Genomic DNA, 20,985 nt, shown 5'->3' with positions numbered 1-20,985 from the left:
TTAGGGTTATAGGAGGAAGTTAAGTACAGATACCTTAAGAAAGTACTGAAGTAGAGTGAGGAAGTATTTGTACTTCATTACTTCCCTCTGTGGCTGTACACGGTGGCGGATCAGTGAACAGGGTCCCGAGAGGGCAGACTGTTGGTTAAAACTGAAAGAGGAACTGAACAATAATGAAGTCACATATTGGTGAAGCAGAAGAAAATGCTGCAGTTAGATTGAGATGGCGAAGCAGCGAGGGATCATGGGATTTGTTGTCTTCACCACCAGCTTCTCTTGTCATTGTGCATGCTGGCTCACTGGAAAGGCTCTGATACACTAAATGGAACAGAGCCTTAATTATTATCATTGACGCGTTTTAAAGCTTTTTTCCTTCATTATTTTCCCATATTTTCAGTCAAGAACCTCCTGAACACAGCTGCTGTGCTCAGTTCAGCATAAATATCTGTCTCATTTATTTCCTTTATTTCTTTATTTATATTTTTACCTTTTCAGAATACACTGTAAAAAATAAATCTTTACCGTTTTTACATTTAATAATAATAATAATAATAATACAATAATTATTTGTTGTGTAATTTTACATAGATTTGTTTGTTAATGAGAAATATCTTGTATAATAAATAATATATAATATAATAATGTTTTCACAACAGAAACATTGAATTCATGTTGTTTATCAGTGTATAAGCATTGGTAAACTGTCAAAATACAGTTTTTGTCAGTGTAAACAGCAATAAAAATAAGAAAAATGCAAGTTTTTACAGGCTCAAGAAAAATAAATTACAAAAGATTTTATGTCAAAGTAAAGTTAAGCTTTTAAACTGTATAAGTGTGTATAAGTGTGTATATATTCTCAAAATGTATTTATTATTTCTTCCTTTGTTTCTTTTGGGTGTTTTATGTTATTTTAAGTAAAGTTGATGAACGCTGTATTTATGTTGAAATTAGGTTTATTAGTCTTTATTAGTCTCTTATGTAAAGGCTGAGATTCTCTGAAATGTAACCTCTGAACCTCAGTACAGTACAGGAGGCGGTTCCACAGAAACAAACAGTGAAATATAAGTGGGTTTAATCAGACTGTACTGTGTCAGTAATGAGGAGGGAGAGACAGCAGCCATCTTGGACTGAGCATCTTATAAAGGCTGCAACCAGGTGGGTTAATAATAATGTTTTATTGATGATGAAATACTTTATTAACAGAACATTCACATTACAGCACATACAGCAGTACAGAGACAGCACAGGGACAAATACATCCACTCATACATAATCAGACAGAACAAACAGATGAATGAAAACAGAGGACTGAATGTGATGAAGGACGGCTCAGTTCCACTAACTGTAACAGTGACAGAGAACCTCCCCTAAATGGAATGCAGCCATCATTGATACACCTGTCAGTTTCCTGCTGGGACACGTCAAAGCCTTTTTATGTATTATATATATATATTTACATTATAGTTCAGTAGAGTTTGTTTAGGGATCAGTCTGTTATCATCAGAGTCATTAATACTGAATTTATCCGACGATTTCATGTCAGTGGCTGCTGTGAAAAAGGTCCTGATCCTCCTTCAGCTGTAGGACATCAACACAAAGCTGCACAACAACAACAACAACAACAACAACAACAGACTGAAGATCTGGAGTGTATCGGCCCACCTCTTCTTCCTGAAGGAGGTCTGGTTGTTGTCCAGGTGAGTCCTCTTTCTGAAGGAGGTCCGAGTGTTGTCCAGATGAGTCCTCCTGCTCGGACCCAGTGGTCCTAAACATTTCACAAACTGATTCACTTCTGTTGAAGTATCAAGAACCACTGGACCAGAGAGGATCCTCAGAGTCCGCCAGGCAGTGACGCTCTGATCCACGTCCTCAGACCTTTATACCCTGAACCTGGTCCCTGACGTCAGACCTGTCTGACAGGGGCAGTACCTGCCGGGCCGGTCCTTCAGGGTACACCTGAGCTGTGGACTCACCTGCTCCACCTGTTAGTTCACCATCGAACCCTCCAGAGTCCTGGTCTGGTATCAGTCAGACTCTCTGAGGAGGATTCTTGTTGTTATTGATCTGACTAATTATTATTGATTATTACTGATTATTGATGAGGAATCAGACAGACAGACAGACAGACAGACAGACAGACAGACAGAGTGATCAAGAGAGTTTTCAGGTGAACAGGAAGTAAAACAGGTGGTTCGGCTGCATTCCTCCTGATGATTATCAGCAGCAGGTGAGTCGCTGTCCAACCAAAAACACTCAAACTTAAAAACTACAGAAGTTAAAATATAAAGTTCAGTGTTTGATAACCAGCTGTTACACTCTTTCAGCAGGTTGAACAGAGAGAGAGAGAGAGAGAGAGAGAGAGAGAGAGAGAGAGAGAGAGAGAGAGAGAGTGTGTGTGTGTGTGTGTGTGTGTGTGTGTGTAGAATCAGTGTTTGTGTCTCCAGGAAATCAATGTTTGTGTTTAATGACCTGAAACAGAACTCAGTAAACTCTAGAGCTATGTTCTATATGAAGCTGATTCAATCAATAATCTATAATCAATAAACAGTGTATAAACTCTAGAGCTATGTTCTATATGAAGCTGATTCAATCAATAATCTATAATCAATAAACAGTGTATAAACTCTAGAGCTATGTTCTATATGAAGCTGATTCAATCAATAATCTATAATCAATAAACAGTGTATAAACTCTAGAGCTATGTTCTATATAGAGCTGATTCAATCAATAATCAATAAATCACTTAATAAACACAGTTAGTGAGAGTTTTATTTATTTATAAATATTTATTTATTATAATCTTTAGTTTACTTTAAAGTACAATTATCATAAAAATACTGTTTTATTTTAGAATATAATATAGAACTGAGATCAGATCTGTGTCTGAACCAGCTGACTCACAGTCACGTTATTATTATTATTATTATTATTATTATTATTAAAAAGCCTTTGTGTCCCCAAACAGGAAGCAGCTGTAGGGGGATATGTGTGTTCACCAGAAGGTGTCAGTAGAGGCTTTGGTGTGACTGATCCAGCTGATGGTGGATCTCTGATGGATCTCTGATGGATCTCTGATGGTGGATCTCAGGTGATGTTTCCCACAACCTGTGTCACAGTTTATTTCAGGGCTCAGAGGTAGAGCGGGTTGTCCACTAATCAGAAGGTTGTTGGTTCGATCCCCGGCTCCTCCAGCTGCATGTTAAAGTATCCTTGAGCAAGACACTGAACCCCAAACTGCTCCTGATGCTGGACTACTGTGTGAATGTGAATGAATGAGTTAGTTTCTGTTCAATGTGCCATCCCTGTGTGAAAGGGTGAATGTGGCTGTAGTGTAAAAGCACCAGGAAGGTCCTATACAAGTGTTTAATGTGAGAACTCAGATTGTGTAAAACTGAAGGTAATTGATTGATCTGATTGATCCTCACAGTATTCAGAACCATGAAGGTATCAGTGGATTACTGAACTCTCAGTTATCATGAAGTCATAAATCATACTTTGTTGTTGTTGTTTCCTCCCTGTTTCAGTAAATAAAAGCAACTGAAGCTAACTGCTGTCTGTTCTTACTGCTGATCTACTGCTTTCTGTAATGGGTGCACAATATTGGATCCAATCACAGCTTTTAAACAGCTGTACACTACACTAAAACTGAAATCAAAGATCTAAGCTCAGAGTTAAACCTACCACCTTTGGGTCAGTGTTTGACCTGCAGAGGTCAGTGTTTGACCGGCAGGGGTCAGTGTTTGACCCGCAGAGGTCAGTGTTTGACCCGCAAGGGTCAGTGCTTGACCGGCAAGGGTCAGTGTTTGACCCGCAGAGGTCAGTGTTTGACCAGCAGGGGTCAGTGTTTGACCCGCAGAGGTCAGTGTTTGACCAGCAGAGGTCAGTGTTTGACCCGCAGAGGTCAGTGTGTGACCGGCAGGGGTCAGTGTGTGACCGGCAGAGGTCAGTGTTTGACCCGCAGAGGTCAGACTGACTCTATGAACAATCACAACTTCACATTGTTATTCTCATCAGAAACAGACCTGCAGCAGCAACTCCTACATCTCCTGCAATGCTGCTGAATAGTTAGTTGAAGCCTCACTGCCTTCTGCTCAGAGAGAAGAAACATCTTATTGATTGATCTTTATTGAGTCAGTAGATAAAGACAGAACAGATGAATAAAGTAAAAACACACACAAGGCAAAAGAAGAGAAGAAATGTTTCTTTATCATCATTCATCATAAGTAAATAGCATATACATTAATGTTGATGGACTGATTCTCTGCCTACCCACAGAGGTTTGTTAGAGCTCTCCCAGGTCTTTGTTGGGTTTGTATAACGAGAAACAAGAAGACACACGTGTGCACCTGTTTCTACCTGAGGAAGGAAAGGACACACACTAAGTGTGACTCAGAGGGGCTGGGTTTCCTTCAGGGCCGCGCTCACTCTGACTGTACTGAATTGTACAGTGTGACACTAATGGGCCACCGACTGTACAGGACACCGTCTGAGGGCAGTCCTGTCCAACACACTGCTGTAAAATCAGACACCAGTCCTCTCAGCACTGCACTCGTCTCCTTCATGGAAAACTGTCCAGGAAGGACATTTAGGACATTTAGGACATCATTTAATTGACTATTAGACGGCAGCACAGAACAAATAGTTCCCGAGTTCAACAACAATGAAACCAAATGCAGGGAGTCGTAGTTGACCGTTCCAGTAACTGTGAAGAGCTGCACACAGTGTGGAGGAAATGACATGTAACTGATCTCAGGCCAGATGAGGAAGAGTATCATCAGTGTGGTGGTATGATGAAGGCTGGATGTTGAAGTGTCCACACAAACTAATCAGACACCAGAATATCTTCATCAGACGGATCAATAAAGGAGTTAAACCATAAAGTCATAAACTGAATTCTTGCACTGACGAGAACCCACACTCCTTCCTCCTCCTGCGTCTCCTCCTCCTCCCTGACAGACTGGAATCTGATTGGCTGAAAGCCGTGTGGGACCTCCCTCCTCCTCCCCCTCCTGTTTGACCTTTGACCTCCCTCTGCTGCCTGCGTGGTTCCTCTGCTGGTTCCATTCAGTTCTCTCACACACACGCTGATAACCTGTGTCGCAACAAACACTCATGTATGGAAGCTCATTAGTGCCAAAAACACCTGAAAGTAAATCCAATGTGTCCTTCCTGCAGTGTGTCCAATGACAATAATCAGTTTCCCCTTTAATTAATCAGAAATTGTGACGCTGTGACAAATACACACTTTTTATACTTTCAATAGATTTTACTATTATCCTACTCATTATTACTGTTATTACTCATTAATAATGCAGTAAAATCACACAACATATTGTTTCTGTTATTATTATGGACAATTTCTATCTGTATTTTGCACATCCATTTGCACTCTTTTACTGTTTGCACCGATTATTGTAGCTACTGTTAACTTTATGTATTATATATATATATATATATATATATATATATAGATAGAGAGAGAGAGAGAGAGAGAGAGAGAGAGAGAGAGAGAGAGAGAAATGTTCCCGATATTAAATTTTTTAGTGAATATCGGCCCTCCGATATTATCGGCCGATATTCACAAAAAAATTGAATATCAGGAATTATCGGTATCGGGTTTTTATAACCGATGTTTGTTCTGTAGGCTTCAGCATTTCCGATCCTGCATGAACGCAGCATGGGACGCTTACCAGCGCGCGCTAGATGACGTAACAACAACAACTACAGCTAGACTTGTTGGTTGCTAACAGTGGCTAACAAGCAAACAATTTAAAGCTGAATGATTTTAATATTAACACAAAATAAGTGCAATGCACCTTAAATATTTGACCCTGCTCTGAGCTGTTCCTTAACCAAACTATCAATTGGCTTAGAATTTACATTAGCACTCCTTCAGGTGAATAATACAATTAAACACATTAACCAAAGCTAGTGCTTAGCTAGCGATTAGCGTTAGCGCTCTTTTCAGTATTAATACAATGAAAGTTGAAGTTGTTCTCTTATTTTGCACAGACAGTGTTTACATTTGGAAAGCCATGTTGCATTTATGTATGCATCCAGTGGGGCATCACAATAAAATGAGTCACAATGTGTTAATTCCACAATAGCAGATATGTTATGTTGTTACAGTTTCGGTGTAAAAAGCCTGCAGATATCGGTATCGGGTGATATCGGTATCGGAAATTGAGAGTTGGACAATATCGGCAGAAAAGCCAATATCGAGCATCCCTAGTTATATATAATACTTTATATTTTATCTTCTATTTTATTTTTAATTCTATTCTTAAGGTTAGGGATTTTAATTTTAGTCTAATGTATGTTTAATGTATGTTTTGTATTTTGTATGCTACTGGATACTTGAATTTCCCTCGGGATAAATAAAGTATCTATCTATAATTAATGTTGTCTGAGCAATCTGTAATCAGAAATAAATAGTCAGGGTTACTTTAGAAATCTCATCAACGGGGTTGTCACTTTTTCCAAAAATCACGTTTGAACTAATTTCAAAAGACACAATTTGTTGGAATTACTTTACCACGAAGACTACAGGAGCTTCCCTCCAGTGGGACACTGTTGCTCTCTAATCGGTGATGGCAACAGGACGCTCTGCTCGTCTGTGGTTCAAGCTAACGTTAGCAGTGAGTCACAGATTTGTTGTGGATGTAGAGTTACCCTGAAATTCCACCGGGCTCTTTATAATCCTGTCTCGTCTGCACCGCTGGTTTGCTCCATGATCCACGTGTATTCAAATCCCCCCCCGCAGGGAGCTTGTTCAGACCGCGTTCAGAGCGTGTTCCCTGCCATTCATTGTTTAATTGTGTCTTACGGTGTCTTTCTCTGCTTCAGATCTCCTCTGACTGACTGACTTCCTGTCTGGTGCCACTATGTTGATGTTGTAAAATTGGATCTGCAGTCTGCATGCAGTATTTTATTTTATTTTGTTTCTGACTTCCTGTCAGTGGACAACAGAAAAGTTTATTGATAAAAAAAAACTGATGTGTTTCTGCTAATAATCCCTTATCCATCCAAATGTAACTGTAATCTGATTACTCTCTTCTTCTGTCACTGTAACAGACTACAGTTACCTTTTGTAAGCAAAAGTATCCTGATTATGTAACTCAGTTACATGTAATCCATTACTCCCCAAGCCTGTAAATCAGGGTTCAAACTTGTTTATTCCAGAGTTCCTGGGAAAAATAGATATAAATAATCCACAAACAACAACAATCACACAGCAAACATTAAAAAAGGAGCTTTGTGAATATCTGTTTGAACACAGATCGGCTGTTGTTCTTCACTCACATGTTTATCATCATTAAAGTATTTTGTCATTAATGAGCTTCCGTAGCTTGGGAGCACTTCCCACGGAGACGCCCACAGAGCGAACAAACATTAACTCTGCACCAGCAGTCAGTCTCTCTCCCTCTCTCAGGTAAGTTGTTGCTGTTGTTGTTTCTCATTAAATCTGACTCTTGAATGTGTCCTCATCTGTCTGCAGCTGCACAGAGGAATCATGGGAAACTTTCAGGCTGCTGCTTGTTAACGTGGCGAAGAACCGCAGCTGGAGACAGATGTTGGACTCTCCAATCATTGACACGTTTAATGAACACACTGAGCACGCTCAGACTCACAGAACTTTATTTAAACAGCCTGAGCAGACGAGCAGAGGGAACCAACGGCGCTCACATGGATCAGAAAACTGAATGAAAACCAGTTCATCACTGACTGGATCCAGTTGCTGTTTAAACAGTGAAACTATATTTCTACAACCTCCAACTGACCTTCCATTGATGATATTTATCAGTCATTTTCATTTTTATTGGATGACGTGTGTCATCTTTCTGCTTCCTGGCAGCTTTCTGCACACACTGTCTGTATTAAAGCAGATCCAGACCAGGATCCAGACCAGGATCCTGGTCTGGATCCTGGTCTGGATCCTGAGCATAGAGCTGCAGTCGCTGCCAGCTGATCCTGCATCCTATTATTTTCCAATATGATGCCAGTAAACATGCTGACTACCAGCAGCTCCTCTTTATGTTAATAGGAACTTAATTATTATTGTTAATATGTTTCCTTTGAATATATTGTTGTTGTTGTTGTTGTTGTTGTAGATACATTTCTGGCAGACAGATGGTATGTGGGGGGAACGTCTGACTGTCCACTTACTTTTGGCCGTGTAGATCAGAAACAAAAGAGTCTGAACAGATGACTAAACCATATATAGACCCACTACAGGCTCTCTGACATAAATCAATAATAAAACAGGAAGTGTGATGAGGTGGTGAAGCATTGAGGGATCATGGGAGTTGTTGTCTTCACCACCATTGGCGTCATTGCAGTCAGCTTCTCCCGGTTAGGATTCCTTCAGTGTTCATGGTTCAGGAGGTTTCTACCGGGAGCCCAATGATCCACAGAGGTCTCCTCCTCTCCAACATATGGAAGCCAATTCAAAATCTTTATAGATTATAGATTTAAATCTCTCTCTCTCTGTCTCTCTCTCTCTCTCTCTGTCTCTCTCCCTCTCTCACTCTCTCTCTCTCTGTCTCTGTCTCTGTCTCTCTCTCTCCCTCTCTCACTCTCTCTCTCTCTCTCTGTCTCTCACTCTCTCTCTCTCTCTCTGTCTCTCTCTCTCTCTCTCTCTCTCTCTCTCTCAGTCATGTTGTCCTTGGCCGCCCTCTCGCTCCGTCTCGGGGTCTCCGGTTTCCAAGGAAGCAGTCGCTCCATAGCAACCATCGTCTCCGGCATCAAGACGTCCAAGTGAGTCTGCACACATCCCAGTTTGTCCCAGTTTGTCCCAGTTTGTCCCAGTCAGACCAGTATGAGGAAGGACAGATGGGACCATCAGCTTTCAACCTGTCTGACCTTTGACCTTTGTGTGTGTGTGTGTGTGTGTGTGTGTGTGTGTGTCTGTGAGCAGGTTGGTGAGGGAAAGGCTGAGGATGGAGGTGGAGAAGATGAAGAGTCACTTCTCAGGGTTCAGACCAGGTCTGGTTGTCTTACAGGTCAGAACCTCAACTACAAACACACAACTGTATTATCACATAACGTAGCTGCTGTAAGCTAACTGCTAATGTAGCTGCAGTCAAACTGTCCTCCGTCAGCATCAGACGCTGCATTCAGTCCCGGTCTGGACCTGCTGTTCACTGGGAGCTTCCAGTCCAACAGAGTCCACTAATGGATCCACTACAGCTGCTGGACTGGGGGGGGACGTAGGACACAGCGCTGCTAGCGACAGCGACAGGTCCCTAACTGCCGGTTTCATGCTTTATGTCGATTAAACTCTTCAGCAGATCCAGCTGCTTAAATCCAACACCAGAACATACAGGGTTGTATGAAGATGAATGTTCACTGCTGACTGTGACTCTGTAGAGTCAAACTGGTCTCAGTCAGACCGGTCTCAGTCAGACCGGTCTCAGTCAGACTGGTGTGGACCGGCTGTGTTTACTGCAGCTGCTCTTCCTCTCAGGAACTCTGATAACAGACCTTCAACCCTCCAAACCAAAACCTGAACCAGCAGAGTCAGGGTCAAAGAGAGGACCGATGACGATCATAACAGTAGAGCTGCCAAACACAGAACAGAGACGGACATTCAGGGTTGGAATATCTCCACAAACGTCACTGCTTTTGTCTTCCAGCAGTCTCACAAACAGTTTCTGAACTTTGTCCTGTGAATCCGGTTGAGAACTCGTTCTGTACACACTGCTGTGACCTCTGTTGTGTGCACGGTGTGGTTGGCGCCCTCTGGTGTACCTTTCCGGGTAATACTCGCAGTCTCCTTTGGTTGCAGCTTTCTCCTCCACAGTGTCTAAAGGCTTGTGTGAACATGTTTCAATTGAGGTGTGGGATGTAATGAGCCCACATGTGACACACTGTTGGGTTTATCTCATCTTCAGCGTTAACATGTTCACAGCACTCAGACGTTTTATGTGCAGTCTTTGCTTCATCAATCAACATTTGGTATTCAGTGAAGTTACTTTTCATTTCTGCTTCATAACCATAAACCTTGAACTGTTTGTTTTAAGTGGAATCTCTTATTTTCCAGAGCTGCTGTAGTAAGTTGCTCATTGTCAGTGTGAGTCTCAGACTGTCCCCGTTGTTTTCAACCACACTAAAACAGTTTTCATTCAAATATAAAACCAAAAATAAAGTGTATAACCAATATATTATATATATTCCTTTATGTGAACCTTTAACCGACATTGTCTTTTATTTAAAGTGTTTAATATAAAAATGTCTCCAACACTAACAAAGCAAACACAGAGACGGACGGTCAGCCTGAGGCCGAAGCATCAGAGCCAGTGAAATAAAGTCGCTGTCTGAAGGTGTTTCTGTGTTTCAGGTGGGAGACAGAGACGACTCCAACCTGTACATCAGCTCCAAACTGAAGGCGGCAGCAGAGGTCAGAAAACGTCGCTACATGAACCATCTGATTCATCACTGAGACTAAATATGGATGTTGTCTTTATCACACACCGTAGGATCTGTGACGCCCACTAGCTTGTGCCATTAGCATGTGCAGCTAACATTAGCTGGTTCAGCCACCGGGTGCCGGGAGCCAAACCTCGGTCCTTTATTCCCTGCAGTCAAACTGTCCTCCGTCAGCATCAGACGCTGCATTCAGTCCCGGTCTGGACCTGCTGTTCACTGGGAGCTTCCAGTCCAACAGAGTCCACTAATGGATCCACTACAGCTGCTGGACTGGGGGGGGGTAGCACACAGCGCTATTAGCTACAGCGACAGGCCCCTCCCTGCCTGTGGATATGAGGAAGTAAACACACTGCTTCCTGTTTAAAATGAGCCTCGTTCTCTGTATTCTGCTCACCCAGAACAGCAGTGGCTGAGGCTGCGTCAGTTAATCTGCTGATATAATATTGATATGATATCGATCGATTGGCTTTAATAACACATTCAGTTTCTCGTCTGCAGATTGGAATCGATGCCAAACACGTGCGGCTGCCAAACACAGTGACGCAGGACGAGGTGGGTGACAATCCTCCAGCTGATGGCGTCATCCAGCAGCGATGGCGGCTGCAGCTCTGACTGTTTCCTGTTTCCTGTGGTCCCACAGGTCCTGCAGAGCATCATGTCCGTCAACGAGAACCCGTCGGTCCACGGTCTCATCGTCCAGCTGCCTCTGGACTCCGTCAACCCCATCGACACTGAACTCGTCACCAACGCCGTCTCTCCGCAGAAAGACGTGGACGGGTGAGTCGCCACAGGAAGTGACCTACAGGAAGTCTCTTCTTCTTTTATAAAAACTTGTTTCTTCAGAACTGATCATCTTTATTGTGTGTGTGTGTGTGTGTGTGTGTGTGTGCAGTCTGAGCTGTATTAATGCAGGGAAGTTGTCTCGAGGAGATCTGAATGATTGTTTCATCCCCTGCACCCCCAACGGCTGCATGGAGCTAATCAGACAGACAGGTCTCTCTCTCACACACACACACACACACACACACACACACACACACACACACAAATATTTCACCTGTGACTTCCTGTTCCTGTGTAGGCGTGTCTGTGGGGGGGAAACACGCGGTGGTGATTGGTCGCAGTAAGATTGTTGGAGCACCGATGCACGACCTGCTGCTGTGGAACCACGCTACTGTGACCACCTGTCACTCAAAGACACCTGACCTACCTGAGCAGGTGACGTCACGTCTGTACTGATTATTATTATTACACATTTATTGATAATGTGAAAGTCCTCACAAACTCTGGAGTCTCTGTGTGTCTGATGATGCGTTTCCTGTAGGTGGGCCGGGCTGATATCCTGGTGGTAGGGGCAGGGAGAGCGGAGATGGTGAAAGGACAGTGGGTGAAGGCAGGAGCAGTGGTCATCGACTGTGGAATCAACCACATACCAGGTACACACTGATATATATATATGTAACACATTATAACACATTATAACGCATTATAACACATTAAAAGGCATTATAACGCATTAAAACCCATTATAACATATTATAACACATTATAACGCATTAAAACACATTATAACCCATTATAACACATTATAACTTATTATAACGCATTAAAACACATTATAACACATTATAACACATTAAAACCCATTATAACACATTATAACACATTATAACGCATTAAAACACATTATAACACATTAAAACCCATTATAACAGATTATAACACATTATAACATATTGAAACGCATTATAACAGATTAAAACCCATTATAACAGATTATAACACATTATAACACATTATAACACATTATAACAGATTAAAATGCATTATAACAGATTAAAACCCATTATAACACATTATAACATATTATAACACATTATAACAGATTAAAATGCATTATAACAGATTAAAACCCATTATAACACATTAAAACCCATTATAACAGATTATAACCCATTATAACACATTAAAACCCATTATAACAGATTATAACCCATTATAACACATTATAAAGCATTAAAACCCATTATAACAGATTAAAACCCATTATAACACATTATAACATATTATAACACATTATAACAGATTAAAATGCATTATAACAGATTAAAACCCATTATAACACATTAAAACCCATTATAACAGATTAAAACCCATTATAACACATTAAAACCCATTATAACAGATTATAACCCATTATAACACATTATAAAGCATTAAAACCCATTATAACAGATTAAAACCCATTATAACTGATTAAAACCCATTAGAACACATTATAATACATTAAAACCTATTATAACAGACTATAACCCATTATAACACATTATAACCCATTACAACAGATCAAAACCCATTATAACACATTCAATCTTATCGTTCCTGGTGGAGCCTCCTGCCATGGTCCTGCTAGATTGCCATTACCAATACTGTTGTTGCTGTGCACCTGTCTGTCTCTCTCTCTCTCTCTCTCTCTTTCTCTCTGTCTCTGTCTGTCTGTCTGTCTGTCTGTCTGTCTCTTTCTCTGTGTCTCTCTCTCTCTCTCTCCCTCTCTCTCACCCCAACTGGTTGAGACAGACGACCACCCACCTAGAGCCGGAGGATCTGTCCTAGGTTTCTGCCTTTTAACAGGCAGTGTTTCCTTGCCCTTGTCTCCAAGGTCTTGCTCATGGTGGTACTGTTGGGTCTTTGTAAATAATGTTAAAAGGAGTTCGGTCTAGACCTGCTCTATTTGGAAAGTGTCCTGAGATAACTTCTGTTATGAATTGGCGCTATACAAATAAAATTGAATAACACATTATAACAGATTAAAACCCAGTATAACACATTAAAAGGCATTATAAGCAAACAGTGTGTATAGCAATGTATCACTGTCTGTTAATAATAATAATAATAACTTTGACCTCTGTGTGGTCGTCTCTGACAGATGAGACGAAGGCGAGTGGTAAACGGGTCGTCGGAGACGTCCACTACACGTCAGCCAATCAGAGAGCAGGATTCATCACACCTGTTCCAGGGGGGGTGGGGCCAATGACGGTGGCGATGCTCATGGAGGTCATTCAATCAATTTTATTGTATTTTATTTTACAGTGTGGTTTAAATAATCTCTTTGTTGAATAATGTGAACACACATTTCAAATGAACTCTCTCCACGCCGTTTCCCAGCATCCTTTGTGCTCACAGGGGAACTGCCACCCAGCTACAGCTATTCAACAGCTATACAGCTGATTCTGCTGTTGTGTGTGAAGTTCTTCTGATAATTCCACTGCTTTTATTGATCCTGTCCTGTTGTTGTTGTTTTGTTTAGAACACGGTACAGAGCGCTCAGCGGTTCCTCCTGAAGAACCAGCCCAGGAAGTGAACGTGCAGGAAATACTGGAAGGTAAAACATTCTCTAAATATCTTCAATCACCTGATGTTGTTTTTCTTTAATATTAAATTCTACTGCGCTTTTATTGTGTTCTATTTTTCTTTGTTTATTTTGTCGCCTAAAGCAAAAAGTATCTCAGTAAACACTCAGTTTTACTTTTCTACTGTTATTTGTTCAAGTTTACTTCCTCTTCTCCCCACAGAGATCAATACAGTGTCATTTTATCTTCAGTCTGATCCAAACCCACCAAGAGAACAAACATTCAACGTTCACAGAAAAAGAAACAACAAGAGGATTATAGTCAACATGTTACCTGTCAGTCTGAGCTCAGGGTTAAATCTCTGTCTAATGATGTCTGTCAGTCTGAGCTCAGGGTTAACTCTCTGTCTAATGCTGCCTGTCAGTCTGAGCTCAGGGTTCACTCTCTGTCTAATGCTGCCTGTCAGTCTGAGCTCAGGGTTCACTCTCTGACTAATGCTGCCTGTCAGTCTGAGCTCAGGGTTCACTCTCTGTCTAATGCTGCCTGTCAGTCTGAGCTCAGGGTTCACTCTTTGTCTAATTCTGCCTGTCAGTCTGAGCTCAGGGTTCACTCTCTGTCTAATGCTGCCTGTCAGTCTGAGCTCAGGGTTCACTCTCTGTCTAATGCTGCCTGTCAGTCTGAGCTCAGGGTTCACTCTCTGTCTAATGCTGCCTGTCAGTCTGAGCTCAGGGTTCACTCTCTGTCTAATGCTGCCTGTCAGTCTGAGCTCAGGGTTCACTCTCTGTCTAATGCTGCCTGTCAGTCTGAGCTCAGGGTTCACTCTCTGTCTAATGCTGCCTGTCAGTCTGAGCTCAGGGTTCACTCTCTGTCTAATGCTGCCTGTCAGTCTGAGCTCAGGGTTCACTCTCTGTCTAATGCTGCCTGTCAGTCTGAGCTCAGGGTTCACTCTCTGTCTAATGCTGCCTGTCAGTCTGAGCTCAGGGTTCACTCTCTGTCTAATGCTGCCTGTCAGTCTGAGCTCAGGGTTCATTCTCTGTCTAATGATGCCTGTCAGTCTGAGCTCAGGGTTCATTCTCTGTCTAATGATGCCTGTCAGTCTGAGCTCAGGGTTCACTCTTTGTCTAATGATGCCTGTCAGTCTGAGCTCAGGGTTCATTCTGTTCAATCTTTGACCTTTAAACTGGACTGAAGCTGTTTGTTCAGGGGTCAGAGGTTGTTGCCGTGGAAACAGAGATGTAGTAGCTGTTTCCTGCTGGGGGTTGAAGTCAACATGAAGAAACCAAATATCTGATCAATGTATTGATTATTGACAAAAACCTGTTTAATGAGTTTTAATTTGTTGCACAAATCATTGATACAGTATAAATAATAACAATAATAATGTAAACAATAACAATTATAATGTAAATAATAATAATATAATTTAACTTTAAGATTTCTCTTCGTCTGTCTGTTCTTCTCCAACATGTAAATCAATAAAGTTTCATTACATCTGAACATTTTATTAATTGTGTTTTTATTTAAAAGGTTGAAACATTCGAGAAATAAAAGAGAAAAATAAAAATATTTTTTTGTCCTTTTATTCAACGTTTGAGACTCGAAGCTCATTTATTCACATTTTATCTCCTCTTTTATTTTCTTGTTCTGTGGTCGCCCTGCGGCTCGTCTGTATGAACAGAAGCAAGAGATCAATAAACACATAGATATATTTATTATGTATTTATTGTTTTTATGCATTTGGATTTTACTTTAACGAGTTTAATGTTGATGAATATTCTCTTTATTCTCAGAACATAAAATTATTATATCAAACACATCATATTTGTTTTAAAATGTATGTTTTAAAACATACATTTTAAATGTACAGAAACTGAAGTTATTAAGATAATAACATTTATTATATTTATTAAACTTATTGATTAATACAAATGAACTGAACTCATTTAAGGAGCAGATTTAAGCAGCTACAGTCGCCCTGAGCTGTGACTGTCAGGCAGAAGTTACAAACAGCTGAAACTGATCACCAATCAATCACTCTGAACTTTGACCAATGAGATGACAGCTGGTTTCATGTGTTTGTTTTCTTCTTCTGTGGTGGAGGTTGGTTGTGATTCACCTGCAAGCTGCCACTCGTTAAACTGATGATGTCATAGCGTCGACGTTTGCCGCTCTTCCTCGCTTCAGGCGTGATCTCTGCAGCCCTGCGGCTCCCTGTGAACGCAGGCCGAGTCACTCTGCTGTTCTCTGGTCAGCTGATCCACAGCGGCGTTCATGGCGGCTCGGACCAGAGAGCGAGCCGTCTGAAGCAGCTGCCGCTCGCCGTGCTCAGAGGCGAGGAGGAGGAGGAGGAGGTGGTTGTGGTTCCCCGAGGAGGAGCTGCCCTCCCAACACTCCTCCTCTCCATCCTCCTGAGCGTCGTCGTCCGGGGGAACCAGCTCGATCCGGATGCAGGGTCCGTTAGTGGACAGCTGAAGGGGCGAGGTGGTTTCGTCCGTCCTCTCCTCACAGGGAACCTCGGAGGACTCCTGGGACGCCGTCGAGGTCGAAAGCTGAATGTCAGCGTCCAAAACCTCGTCTTTCTCTGGAGACTCAACCTCTGATATGATGTTTGTGTCCGCGGGGCCTTCGAAGACCTCACTGCCGGTTCCGGTTCTTACAGTGTCCATCAAAACCTCGTCCTCATCAGGACGCTCTGCTGGAGCTCCCTCCTCCGTCATCTGGACTCTCATCTCAGCCGCCACCGCCACGACTTCCAAGCTCTGAGCAGTTGCACCATTGTAGAGTCCGGTAGGTCTGTCTTCCTTCAAGTCCTCGAGCTCCACCCTGTCCTCGAGCTCCACCGTGTCCTCGAGCTCCACCGTGTCCTCGAGCTCCACCGTGTCCTCGAGCTCCACCCTGTCCTCGAGCTCCACCGTGTCCTCGAGCTTTACCGTGTCCTCGAGCTCCACCCCTGTCCTCGAGCTCCACCCTGTCCTCGAGCTCCACCGTGTCCTCGAGCTCCACCGTGTCCTCGAGCTCCACCGTGTCCTCGAGCTCCACCCTGTCCTCGAGCTCCACCGTGTCCTCGAGCCTCTGTCCTCGAGCTCCACCGTGTCCTCGAGCTCCACCGTGTCCTCGAGCTCCACCCTGTCCTCGAGCTCCACCGTGTCCTCGAGCTTTACCGTGTCCTCGAGCTCCACCCTGTCCTCGAGCTCCACCCTGTCCTCGAGCTCCACCGTGTCCTCGACCTCCACCCTGTCCTCGAGCTCCACCCTGTCCTCGAGCTCCACCCTGTCCTTGAGCTCCACCGTGTCCTCGAGCTCCACCGTGTCCTCGAGCTCCACTGTTTCCTCCAGCTGTCCCGACCGGCTTGTTCGTCCTCTGAAAAACGTGCACATTGTTTCTCGGAAGGTCATCGAAGGTTCTCTTTTCTTCTGCTCCCGGGTTTGTCGAATGGACACAGTGAGGAACCTTTTGAACGCCGGCCACGTCCTCACATTAAACGCCCTCTTCCTGTTTTCTTCTGTGGTGTTCAGACAGGCAGCCTCCTGCAGCGCCCCCTCTGGTGGAACACAACTGTCATTCTTCTGCTCCTCTAAACTCTCCTCCGACTTTTGCTTCCTGTTGCAAACGACAGCCGGTGAGAATCTTCTCCACCACCTGGGTCGGTTCACCTTCCTGTTTCTGATGTCATCGCCCCGGCCTGCAGCTCCACGGCGCCCCCTGCAGCTCTCTGCATTCACCTCAGATAAAACGCCTTCGTCCATGTCTGCAGTTTCTGTCAGCTCAACAGTTTTGCTCTTCGATGAGGATTCGTCTCCGCCGGCAGTCTTGTTTTTGTCTGTCCGAGCTTCAGGTCTGTCCTCCCCCACGCTCCTGGTCCTGGTTTTCCCCAGCAGCAGCCTCGGAGGACCCGTCAGCTTCCTCTTTAAAGTGGCTTTCTCTGCTCGCTGAACGTCCTCTCCGTCCGCTGTCGCCATGGTTTCGTCTCCACGGTGAAGCTAAATGGTTTTTATACTTCCTGGAGGCGTTTGAGCTCTTCTGTCCACAATGAGCCGCTGATGAAGCGTCTGCTGCGCTCTCACTGTGATTAAACACCTGGGAACCTGCAGAGCACAGAACCACAGACACACGGCTCATATTATATAATATTTATAACTGCCAACACAAGAAATAAGAGACAACAAACAACAACAAAGACACACAAAACAACCACAGAGAGACACTAAACAGTAAAGTTATGATCAACATATCTGATCATTTCCAGACAAACATTAAATATTCTTTTTTATGTTTCAGGACAGTTTTTTTTTAATTTAGTCCAAATTATCCTCGTGGGGCTTTATAATCTGTCCCCAGGACATCAGTGTGAGGAAAAACTTCATTATACAACAAAACAATCACAATAAAAGTGTTGATCAGTTTGATCCCTGTGAGTTTGGGACCGCGACGTCACTCCTGCGCAGACTCTGTTTAAGATGGTGGCGACCGTAACCGAGATATCTGGCTTTATTTCAGTACAGTGGGAGGAAGTGGAGACACGTCATCCATCTTTGTATACAGTCAGAAATAATGTAGGCTGTGAAATATAAATGAGTACGGAGACAGTGTGAAGAGGTTCGGCAGTGAAGAGAAGTAAAGCAACATATTTCAGACACAAAAAAGCAAAAAGAAAAGTTGTTTAAATGATTGATTCAGGTAAAAAGTGTAAAATGATTAAAAACAGCAAGAGGATATTAAGTCCAGCTGTGAAACAATAATAACTCTATAAACATATTTATATTTATTTCCAGCTGCTGTGGGGATCAAACTGCTGAACAGAGCTCAGATACAGAAAGTTAACTAAGATCATTTCACACCTACACAGACGGATTAAAGACCTGGTTCCGGTTTATCCTGACTCCTCTGGGAACTGTCTGACCCACCAAAACTGTCTCACAGCATCTGTCAGAACCACCATCATCATCATCATCATCAGAGGAAGATATCAGCTCATATTCAGAGAGACCACATCAGACCACATCAGACCAGCATTAAGTTTCAGACCTCACCTGAACGTGGACCTCCTTCCTGTCTGAGGACCAGATCTGTTTCTGTGAGAGACGAAACAACCAGCTCATCTTGCTCTCTCATCCACCCCAGTTTCCATAGCAACCACACTGATTGGCGGTTTGTTTTATAGAAATTGCTTCTCCGATAAGGAGGGGGGAGGGGTCGATGTCCCCGGGGGGGGACCAGGAGGAGGACCAGGAGGAAGGGCAGGAGGAGGACCAGGAGGACCAGGAGGAGGGCTAGGAGGAGGACCAGGAGGACCAGGAGGAGGACCAGAAGGACCAGGAGGAAGACCAGGAGGAGGACCAGGAGGACCAGGATGGGGACCAGGATGGGGACCAGGAGGACCAGGAGGAGAACCAGGAGGAGGGCCAGGAGGAGGACCAGGATGGGGACCAGGATGGGGACCAGGAGGAGGACCAGGAGGAAGGGCAGGAGGAGGACCAGGAGGACCAGGAGGAGGGCCAGGAGGAGGACCAGGAGGAGGACCAGGAGGAGGACCAGAAGGACCAGGAGGAGGACCAGGAGGAGGACCAGGAGGACCAGGATGGGGACCAGGATGGGGACCAGGAAGAGGACCAGGAGGAGGACCAGGAGGAGGGCCAGGAGGACCAGGAGGAGGACCAGGAGGAAGACCAGGAGGAGGGCCAGGAGGAGGACCAGGAGGAAGACCAGGAGGAGGGCCAGGAGGAGGACCAGGAGGACCAGGAGGAGGACCAGGAGGAGAACCTGGAGGAGGACCAGGAGGACAGAAACAGTGATAATAACAACAGTGGACAAGTTTCACATCAGAAGTGAGTGTTAATATTTCAGGTTGGAAATTCAATCAAATGATAAAGAAACAAAACAACAACAACAAAGAAACAAAACAACAACAACAATAAACAAAACAACAACAACAAGTTTGGCTCTTTCAGTCTGATCGTCTGTAAATTTAAAACGTTTTGTAGATGAGAATTTACTTACGTACTTTTGTTGTAGAGTAATGGGATTACTTTTTCAATGAGTAATGTGTGAAAAAGGTAAACTTTCTGTTACTTCGATTGATCAATATATTGGGTATTGATTAATAAATAGTTGACGTTATTGTGGATTCAGGTTCAGGGGCGTCAGCTCCACCTTCTGCTGGACGGAGGAACGAACCGCTGGCTGTGATGTATTGATCAGTAATCGGTTATTGATCTGCTGCAGCACGCTCTGTGCTCTCTGGTGTCGTCGTCTATTTTTAAAGGTGTGAAGAAGAAGCTCAGCAGCTTTTGTTTCTATAGCGATGGAGGTAAAAATACATCCGTCTGTCCCTAAGCAACAGCAGAGCGACCAATCACGACCTCCAACAGGTGAGAGCAGCAAAACGTCACCTTTCTACAACACGCTGGTCTCCAGTCTGCAGGAACATTTATTTATTTATTTATTTATTTATTATTATTCATTATTCTACAGCTTGAAATATACATATCAAATGTTTATTATATTTGGGGGATTTTTACCCTTTAAAAGCCAATATGTTTACACAACTCCGCTGTTGTGGAAAGTCTCAGAGTTTGTTTGAGACCACATTATTTTTCTGTTTTTTTAAGTCCATTTTGCTGCTGCTTCATCAATTTCATCTTCAGATGAGTCAGGGCTAGACACCAGACATCTCTACCTCTGAGGCCTCCTCCGTGGAGGAATTAGAGTCCTCGGATAGGATATATAGGATACTATATACTATATAGTATCTATATATATACTATATAGTATAACCAGCTGCATCAACAGCCGGAACAGGAACCAAATTTTTTTTTTTTTTTTTTTTAAAAAAAAACACAGACACACACACACACACACACACACACACACACACACACACCACACACACACACACACACACACACACACACACACACACACACACACACACACACTCACACACACACACACACACACACACACACACACACACACACACACACACACACACACACACACACACACACACTCACACACACACACACACACACACACACACACACACACACACACACACACACACACACACACACAATACACACACACACACACACACACACACACACACACACACACACACACACACACACACACACACACACACACACACACACACACTCACACACACACACACACACACACACACACACACACACACACACACACA

General features: G+C 43.3%; 2 protein-coding genes across 8 annotated transcripts; one reads left to right on the top strand and one right to left on the bottom strand.

The window, feature by feature from the left end:
• The first annotated feature begins 1,989 nt into the window (after window positions 1-1,989).
• Window positions 1,990-15,275, top strand: mthfd1a (methylenetetrahydrofolate dehydrogenase (NADP+ dependent) 1a, methenyltetrahydrofolate cyclohydrolase, formyltetrahydrofolate synthetase). 2 transcript variants are annotated; one of them, XM_051409226.1, is made up of 13 exons: window positions 1,990-2,227; window positions 2,966-3,088; window positions 8,655-8,757; window positions 8,918-9,002; window positions 10,340-10,399; window positions 10,927-10,980; window positions 11,069-11,205; window positions 11,321-11,421; window positions 11,510-11,646; window positions 11,753-11,864; window positions 13,355-13,482; window positions 13,736-13,810; window positions 14,001-15,275. In XM_051409226.1, exons 3-12 carry the CDS (start codon window positions 8,657-8,659, stop codon window positions 13,787-13,789), a joined length of 969 nt encoding a protein of 322 aa, XP_051265186.1. In that variant the 5' UTR covers window positions 1,990-2,227; window positions 2,966-3,088; window positions 8,655-8,656; the 3' UTR covers window positions 13,790-13,810; window positions 14,001-15,275. The 2 variants fall into 2 exon arrangements, with proteins under 2 accessions (XP_051265186.1, XP_051265187.1); XM_051409227.1 differs by lacking the exons at window positions 1,990-2,227; window positions 2,966-3,088 and adding an exon at window positions 6,876-7,432.
• Window positions 15,078-19,137, bottom strand: si:dkey-1h6.8 (uncharacterized). Of its 6 annotated transcripts, none has more exons than XM_051409161.1 (3): window positions 18,638-19,137; window positions 17,006-17,863; window positions 15,078-16,720 (listed from the first exon to the last, which is right to left on the bottom strand). In XM_051409161.1, exons 2-3 carry the CDS (start codon window positions 17,735-17,737, stop codon window positions 15,959-15,961), a joined length of 1,494 nt encoding a protein of 497 aa, XP_051265121.1. In that variant the 5' UTR covers window positions 17,738-17,863; window positions 18,638-19,137; the 3' UTR covers window positions 15,078-15,958. The 6 variants fall into 6 exon arrangements, with proteins under 6 accessions (XP_051265121.1, XP_051265120.1, XP_051265122.1 ...); XM_051409160.1 differs by having other exon boundaries at window positions 18,809-19,137; XM_051409162.1 differs by having other exon boundaries at window positions 15,078-16,702; window positions 18,809-19,137.
• Between the last annotated feature and the right edge of the window lie 1,848 nt (window positions 19,138-20,985).

Source organism: Dicentrarchus labrax, unplaced genomic scaffold, assembly GCF_905237075.1.
Source record: "Dicentrarchus labrax unplaced genomic scaffold, dlabrax2021, whole genome shotgun sequence".
In the NCBI taxonomy this organism is placed as follows: domain Eukaryota; kingdom Metazoa; phylum Chordata; class Actinopteri; family Moronidae; genus Dicentrarchus; species Dicentrarchus labrax.
Note: the sequence above shows the minus strand (reverse complement) of the source record. Positions and strands in the feature narration are given on the sequence as shown.

What these genes read in the sequence shown, in the direction of transcription:
- si:dkey-1h6.8 (XM_051409161.1), bottom strand. Translation starts at nt 17,737, where the DNA reads ATGGCGACAGCGGACGGAGAGGACGTTCAGCGAGCAGAGAAAGCCACT. An exon ending in AGCTCGAGGACAGGGTGGAG is followed by an intron (nt 16,721 to 17,005) that starts GTCGAGGACACG and finishes ACAGGGGTGGAG; the next exon opens with CTCGAGGACACGGTAAAGCT.
- mthfd1a (XM_051409226.1), top strand. Translation starts at nt 8,657, where the DNA reads ATGTTGTCCTTGGCCGCCCTCTCGCTCCGTCTCGGGGTCTCCGGTTTC. An exon ending in AACTGAAGGCGGCAGCAGAG is followed by an intron (nt 10,400 to 10,926) that starts GTCAGAAAACGT and finishes TCTCGTCTGCAG; the next exon opens with ATTGGAATCGATGCCAAACA. An exon ending in CCGCAGAAAGACGTGGACGG is followed by an intron (nt 11,206 to 11,320) that starts GTGAGTCGCCAC and finishes GTGTGTGTGCAG; the next exon opens with TCTGAGCTGTATTAATGCAG.